The 7500-nt window shown below is 39.6% G+C and overlaps 2 protein-coding genes across 2 annotated transcripts in view; both read right to left on the bottom strand.

Annotated features, from left to right (window-relative positions):
- The window catches only part of LOC138003382 (ATP-binding cassette sub-family C member 4-like), a 23408-nt gene extending 21377 nt beyond the window's left edge, over nucleotides 1-2031 (bottom strand). Inside the window, exons 1-2 of the mRNA XM_068849426.1 lie at nucleotides 1948-2031; nucleotides 1-164 (exon numbers count right to left, since the gene is read on the bottom strand). The exon at nucleotides 1-164 is cut by the window's left edge and continues 387 nt beyond it. Of these exons, the coding sequence (XP_068705527.1) occupies nucleotides 1-162 (162 nt within the window). The 5' untranslated portion in view covers nucleotides 163-164; nucleotides 1948-2031. The remainder of the gene's footprint in view (nucleotides 165-1947) is intronic.
- Nucleotides 2032-3736: 1705 nt separating this feature from the next.
- Nucleotides 3737-7500, bottom strand: part of LOC138002853 (ATP-binding cassette sub-family C member 4-like) — a 15839-nt gene continuing 12075 nt past the window's right edge. The window contains exon 8 of the mRNA XM_068848835.1: nucleotides 3737-5303. Within this exon, the coding sequence (XP_068704936.1) occupies nucleotides 4381-5303 (923 nt within the window). The 3' untranslated portion in view covers nucleotides 3737-4380. The remainder of the gene's footprint in view (nucleotides 5304-7500) is intronic.

The following is a 7500-nucleotide window of genomic DNA, read 5'->3' as shown; positions in this document are numbered from 1 at the left end:
TAGGAGGTCTGATTGTTCCAAAGGGCGAGAATTTCCTTTCTTGAAAGTTTCAGTGATCCAATGAAATGACAAGAGAGAAAAAATACTTTTATTTTCTCGGTGTGAGGTTGAGTCCGTTCCCGATTCGTTCAGAAGTTTGTCGTATCTTCCTTTCACTGACATATCTGTGACGAACAATAAAGATTGACAGTGGATTAAATTTGATGATTGGTAATTTCAACCGCAATATATTTGCACAACATAAGAATTTTGTCCCCCTCTAAAAGGTCGCTGAGCATTCTCCGGGTTATTCTGGTCTTTACATCACTTTTGTTAAATGTAATAGACCAGTTATTGTTATCGGAGGGAGAACCGAGAGTTTTCCAACAAGGCAGAGCATTCAGTTTAGGTCTCATGCTTCAAAAGGTTAGCGTAGTTGATGTTCGACCTGATTGATCACTGACATAGAAATTAGGCCGAAACAAAAAAGAGAATGCCGTGATGGCTTTTGGTCGAGGACCCAAAATTGAAGAGACTATAAATGGAAAACCAAGGCATGCGCCACCGTCTCTCCTAGGCATTCCCTTCTTATCTTCATCCTCCACTGATTTATTTTGAACTCACAGAATGATCATCTCTTTCGAAGGGTGGACAGTGCTATCCACTGGATAACTTAATATGGTTTTGCTATTGTTTATGCGCCGGATGGTGATTTATCCGATGCATGAATAGAGTTTTATCCACCTTAATGAGCAACCAACACGAGGCTCCAGTTGTTCAAACAATGGATCGTGCTATCCGTCGGATAAAAAAACTATCCGGTGCATGAAGCAATTGATTTCGCTGTGACTATATCCACTGGATAGTGATTTATCCGGCGGATAGCGATATCCATCGTTTGAACGATTGGGGCCAGATGGCTTAATGGGTCAGTTGGTACAGCACTGCACCGGTATTGCCGTGGTCATGTTTTCAAGTGTGGTACAGGCTTTCCTCTCGTTAATCCTTAAGGAGTAATGTTCACAACGGCGGCTATCTTCAATCCTATATAATATAATATATATATATATATATATATAATATATACACTTATATAGCGCCAAATTCCCAGAGTTCGATTGCGCTTAAATAGAATTTAAAATTGTAATTGATAATAATTAAATGAAAGCGTGATGAAATAAATATGTCTTAAGTTTCCTTTTCAAGTGTTCTAGCGTCTTCTGATTTTTGAGATCGTCTGGCGAGCTGTTCCATAAGGAAGGGCCACGAACAGAAAATGCCCTATCTCCATATCCTTTTGTCCGGAAGCGAGGAATAATTAAAAGGTTTTCTTAGGGCCCGATCTTAGTGCTCTAGTAGGCTTATATCTTAAGATAAGATCAGGTATATCTGTCGGAGCGTTGTTATGGAGACACTTGTAGACCATTATAAGAATTTTAAAAGTGATTCTTTTTTCAACTAGTAGCCAATGTAACTGATGTAGAACTTGCGAAATATGCTCGTACTTCTTCGAACCAAATACTAAGCGTGCAGCAGCATTTTGTACACTCTGGAGACGTTTGACTGAGTACTTCGATTCGGGAGGCCAGTGAGCAAAGAGTTGCAGTAGTCCAATTTGCTGGTTATAAAGGCATGAACTAAAGTCAACAGGGAATCATTATCAAGATAACGACGAATACCCCATATACTCCTGAGATGCCAGAAAGATGTTTTACTTATAGAACTGATAGCTACTGATGTGTTTGCCGAACAAAAGAGTTTCATCGTAGATAACACCTATGTTACGACACGACTTGAAATGGGGGGAAAATCAAAATCAACTAGACGGTCTTCCTTCTCTGTCTGGAAACTCTCGAATAGATATTGGGAAAAACTATAATGGATAGTAGTTTATCGTGACACAGAAAGCTGAAAAGTCTGTGAATTGGATCATGCATGTCAAGCCAGGAAAATGTGCGATGTACTTACCGTTGTCGTTATCCAAGTCGACGATATTTTGGCTCCCTCATGCAAACGAAGAGTTCCATTTGAATGTCGAGATTAATTGACTATTCAGTCAAGAGGCAAACCACTCATAAAAGACCGGGGTATTTGCATATACTGGAACGAGACAGGATACGCTTTTTGCCTTTTGTACAAGCAAATTTTCCCCGGTAATCTGTCGTTTCGCCTACAATGTAGACTTTTTGTGTGAAGGCCGAATCGACCCGCTGGCGAAATGATCTACTGATCCGACAAAGTCTACGATCTGTCTCGCTTTCCGCTTCATGTCCCTCGCCTTAATTGTGGGATCAAGTTTAAATTAAATCCAACTACATTTTTACTCGTGCACCGGTCCCGAGTTCACAAAAATATGAACGCCAGGATTCGTTTCGGCAAAATTCCCAGTTATCGTCACTCGTAAAATGTCGAAAAAATTCAAATGTGAGATGATAACTCTTCCCTGGCATCTAAAAGCTCCTCTGAGCGGTTCAGTGAGTTGAAATTTTAAGCTGTTCAGTGCACGTCAAATGGAATTTGTTGAAAATGAGAGAATTATGAACTGATCTACACGATTCGCCAATTCAGTTTTATAAGCTTTCCAATGATGTAAAATGACAATGCGAGTGCAAACCTTGAATTTGTTGTTGTCATGAAGTAAATAGTAATGGGTGTTCTTCTCTACAAAAAATAGGCATGCATTTGTGGAGTCAAGTGAATTAAAGTGAAGAGAGGTTGAAGAAATGTTATTCGTCACTCCCCTAGAGGCATTTCATGATTAATTGTCAATGCTGTTTTGGGGGCTTTGGCAATACATTATACTACTCAAGTTGTCATGCAACTTACAATGAATTGGAAAAACAGAGGATGCCCCATTTAAGGCCAAGGACAGGTAAATACCTACAATAGACTCAAGTCCCCTTTTCAAACCGTGTTGATTTAATTAATAACACTGCACTTGTCAAACGAAACAACCTTAGACTTGAGACTTGGTTGAGGATCTGAATGACTCCGTGACCTTTTCATATTAGGGCAACTTAAAAGTCAATGCCTTTGGGACATTTTTGCCATTCTCTACTTGCACAATCCCATAATAAAACACGTTTTGGGGATTCTTTACATAATTACCCTTGGGACTGTATCATGCTTCAGTAAAAAGGATATCCATTGTTTTAAGGGATTTGTGCAAGTAGTTAATTGAAAGCTACTAGATCGAAACGGCTTCGTTGCAAGCAATATTCAAGACAGTTTTTGGGGCTTGTTATAATCCCGAAGATCGGGTGTTTTCGCAAGAATTTCACTCAAACAGAGAAAAACTGCCGTATTCCTTTGTTTTTGGTTGTTCATTACATATACAAGAAATCTCCATTCGTCTTAAACAAGACGCACTATGAAAGCGGTCGCTTCAGGCTCTGTTTTTGTTCGAATTCACTCAAGCACGATTGACATCCAAGATGGCGATCAATAAACAGCATCACAGATATACAACTTTAGGGCAAGAAAAATGACTGGAGTTTATAAAACAAGAACGATAAAGAACATCTTACAACATATTACAAATAAATTGCCGTTAGGTTTTTTTTTTTGCTCAAATTAGTACGGAGCTCTGTGTGCACCCACAGTTGATTGAGAAATCAACCGTATATGGCTAAGTAAAATTTCTTTATTGAGGCCACTACACTCTAATTAATACCATGGTAAACCGTAAGATAAACCGTAAGATCGGTAATAACATGTAAGCGGTTAATTCAACATCGAGTTTGCTAGTGTAGCGAAGCCGAATTAAACCCACATATAATTGACTCACGCGAATGGACAACGGTTTTTTATATATATTCGCCGAGCAGTTTTAATGCATAAGCATTTAAAGTATACTGGATCTTCACATCAACATTTCCATGAAATGTAATTTCTGAGGGTTGAGTGATTGGTTAAATTAGTCAGAAAATAATATAGAGGGGCTTCCTGGCTATCATGCACGGGAGCTTTTGGGAGTTAGGATTTTTGGCGGGAGATTTTGGTCATTCTAGGTCAGTCAGTGTCCCTGTTTGCTTGCTTTTCTTTTTACTTCGATCAGTTTTTTTAAAGATCAGTTTATATTGTATATTCCGTTAAGTTGTTTCCTTTCCCCTCGGTCTTGTGCTTGTGCATTAGATGAGGAATACGTTTCCACATATTTTTTGGCCGCTTCTAAGGGGTGGTTTTATTCGTATCTGGCGAAGCACCTCTTCTCATAAGATTATAAACCTTCAAGAGTTATTGTATGGTCCTACGCTATAATTAGGATTTGTTTGCATTGTATGGTCGACTGACTCATCTCAATAAACTTTCACATTGAAACTCGGGCTAGTGTATTCAGAATGTTTCTTTTTCTTGATATACAAATGTATTATCAGTTTCATAGTTCAGATCGATTTGTTCTTACTCTTTTTCTTTTTCATATTTTGGTATATTTGCAATACCAGCTAAAACGCCGTCTTCCCTACTTACAAGCGAGTCAAATGTACCAAACTCAGCAACCTCCCCGTCTCTTAAGACTAAAATCATGTCACAGTCTTTGATTGTGTCCAACCGATGTGCTATCGTTATCACAGTACAGTTCTTCAATTTCTCGTGCACGGTGTTCCAGATGGTTTTCTCCGTTACTGGATCAACATGAGCGGTCGGCTCATCCAAAATAACGATTCTATTATGCTTCAATAAGATGCGCGCTAAACAAACAAGTTGTCTCTCTCCGACGCTCAAATTAGCCCCTCTCTCGAGCAATTCGTAATTTAATTGTCCATGGAGGTTTTCTACGAACGATTTGAGTCGCACGTCTTCAAGAGCAGCCCACAAATGAACATCTTCATGTTGATTCATTGGATCAAGATTTCGCCTCAGGGATCCACTGAACAGAACTGGGACTTGACCAAGAAAGGCAATACATCGCCTGGACTCTTGGAGGTTAATGTCGCTTATTCTCCTTCCGTCGATAATGATGTCACCCTGAACGTCAGGCATGCGTAAAAGAGCAGCCACGAGAGATGATTTGCCTGCACCAGTCCTCCCAGCGACTCCTATCCTAGACTCACCTTCGAGCTTGAAATTCACGTTTCGCAATACCTGAGGTCCGCCTTCATAGTATGTCATAGTCACGTCCTGAAATATCACATCTCCATCACGTGGCCAATGTATGGAGGGACGTGAACTGGTTTTGTATCCTGGTTCAGACTCTAGATTTGTGTAGGTCATTACTCGCTCCACGGATGTCATAAGGTTTTCCACATCCGAGAACTGCCGAACTGTAAACTGAGTAGAAACCACAGTCTCCATGACGTACGTCAGAGAAAGTCCAGCAAGGGCTGAAAATTAAAATAAACTAAGGTATCATCAAAACATATGGGATACAAGTCTAGCACTTCACATTTCACTCTATTCAGTTAACTCTGTTTAAAATATAAGTGCTACACGGCCCACGTTTGTATAAACGTAACCTTTCCTTGTACTTGTACATGTTCATTGCCGTGACTTTAACATCTTTAATTCCTACGGCCTGCTCCCGTCTGACCTTGTAGCTCAGTCGGTAGAGCGGCGGAGATCTAACCTGAAGGTCGTGGGTTCAATTCCCACCCTGGTCAGAGTTTTTCTCTGTCCTTGTGTGGGCCCCATTTCCATCAGTAGGGCTAACGCTCACATCGTTCATATGGGATACAAGTCTAGCACCTCACATTTCACTCTATTCAGTTATCATCAAAACAGTTTACAACCTAAGGAGATGATCAAACCTCTAGACGACGGCATTTAATTGCAGAGCAGACCCTGCATTTGTAGAGTGCAAAAGAACTCTCTGCTAAAGAAGAAACCAGCGATGAAATGTTGTCTATATTCACTACTCAGCGTTGTCCAGTGTAATACCAGCCTTTGACGGCCGTTCTATCCATTTCAAGGAACAACGAATGAAAACGAAGAGTCATCCAATAAGTTATTGAATACTGTCTGTGTCTTATTGGAGTGAGTTTAACTCGGCTACAATCTCGTGATGGCTCATAGCTTAAAGGGGCACAGTCACGGAAAATTTAGAATGCTCAGGTTAAAACTTGTTGAAACACATGAGCACTTTCGCTAAGATAGTTATCATATCAAAGGGCCAGAATTTGTCAAAATGATTTATCCATATTAATTGACTCTTTCTGCGATATTTTAAAACGCCATGCATAAATTTAAAGTGCCCCTGTGATAAAGAAAAATCATTTCCTTTTTTTCTTCAGATTTTGAAAGTGCGTTGCTTAACACCTCACTGGCAAAATTTGAGCTTTGATTTTTATCCAAAGGCCGTTTTCTTTGATTGTAAAGTTTGGATTTCACGGTCCGCCATTATACTCACTTTCAAACCGACCGATTGGACCTCAGAGGGGTGGATCAAGGGAAAATTGACCTCAAAGGCTCACTCGCTTAAAATTTCAGCATGTGAATGCAGATTTTATATATGTGCAAAAAGCGTGTTTAAAAGTCTTTAACGTTAAACAATTTCTTCAAGTCTCAATGCAAATCCATCCCTATTATCTCTTTCCTCGGTTATAGCGACAGACGACAAAAACGAAACCTTCACTGCAGTGATTTCATCTTTGTAAGAAAATATAACATTCTTGTTTGCGCGCCATTAATGTCTTTATCGCTTTCATTGCTCCGACCTCAAGGTTTATAATGATAATAGGACTGAGTGGAGTCCCATTTGGGCCGTTCATCTCACGATTGATTAACAAAATCGGACGACTGCGTAGCGGGAGTCCGATTTGTTTAATCACGAGTATGATTACAGACCGAATTGGACGACACGAAGTTCTGTTACCAATTAATCATAACCATTACAATTTCCGAGAAAACAAAATTAATGCATTCCTTTTTCACTGTCTTAAGTTACAAATTCGTTCATTTTGGAAAATCCCCAGTTTGGTAGGTTGTTGCTATGGTTATTGTGATCAATTCTGTAATTGGTCGATTAAGCTGAGTGCACTTAATATGATTGGCTGATGTAACTGTCCGATTTCAGGTATCCGATTACAGCCAAATGTCCGATTTCACTGTCCGATTTCAACTCTAAACAATAATTAGTGAAAAATAAAGAAGTTAATGTACCAATTTAATTTGAGAAAATGGTAATGGTTATGATTAGCAGTGATTCTGTACCTTTTTAAAACAGAATCGCTGGCAGTGAGTCGTGACAGGAAAGCAAAGCAATTCAACCCGAGATAAATTCACCTGTCTGGCTGTCCACTTGACTAAAGGTAATCGGTCTTTTTAGTTTGCTAACCGAAAGGTAAGTTTATTAATTGTTCTGCACCAGGGTGGTCGAAATAGAAACAGAAGCTGTGAGTACAGGAACAAGAACATCTCAGGAACGAATTACTTGCCATTTGACTCTTCTCTGGAACGGAGTTCCCTTACGCTACTGTAGCCTAAATGCAACGCTTTGAATAAGGTGTATACGTATGGGTTATTGACCAAGCGTGAGGTCAAGATGACTGGATATTGGCCAAGTTCTTTTTTTGCGTGTTTATG

Source organism: Montipora foliosa, chromosome 5, assembly GCF_036669935.1.
Source record: "Montipora foliosa isolate CH-2021 chromosome 5, ASM3666993v2, whole genome shotgun sequence".
Classification (NCBI taxonomy): domain Eukaryota; kingdom Metazoa; phylum Cnidaria; class Anthozoa; order Scleractinia; family Acroporidae; genus Montipora; species Montipora foliosa.
The sequence above is the reverse complement of the archived record's forward strand: the minus strand, read 5'-3'. Positions and strand labels throughout refer to the sequence as shown.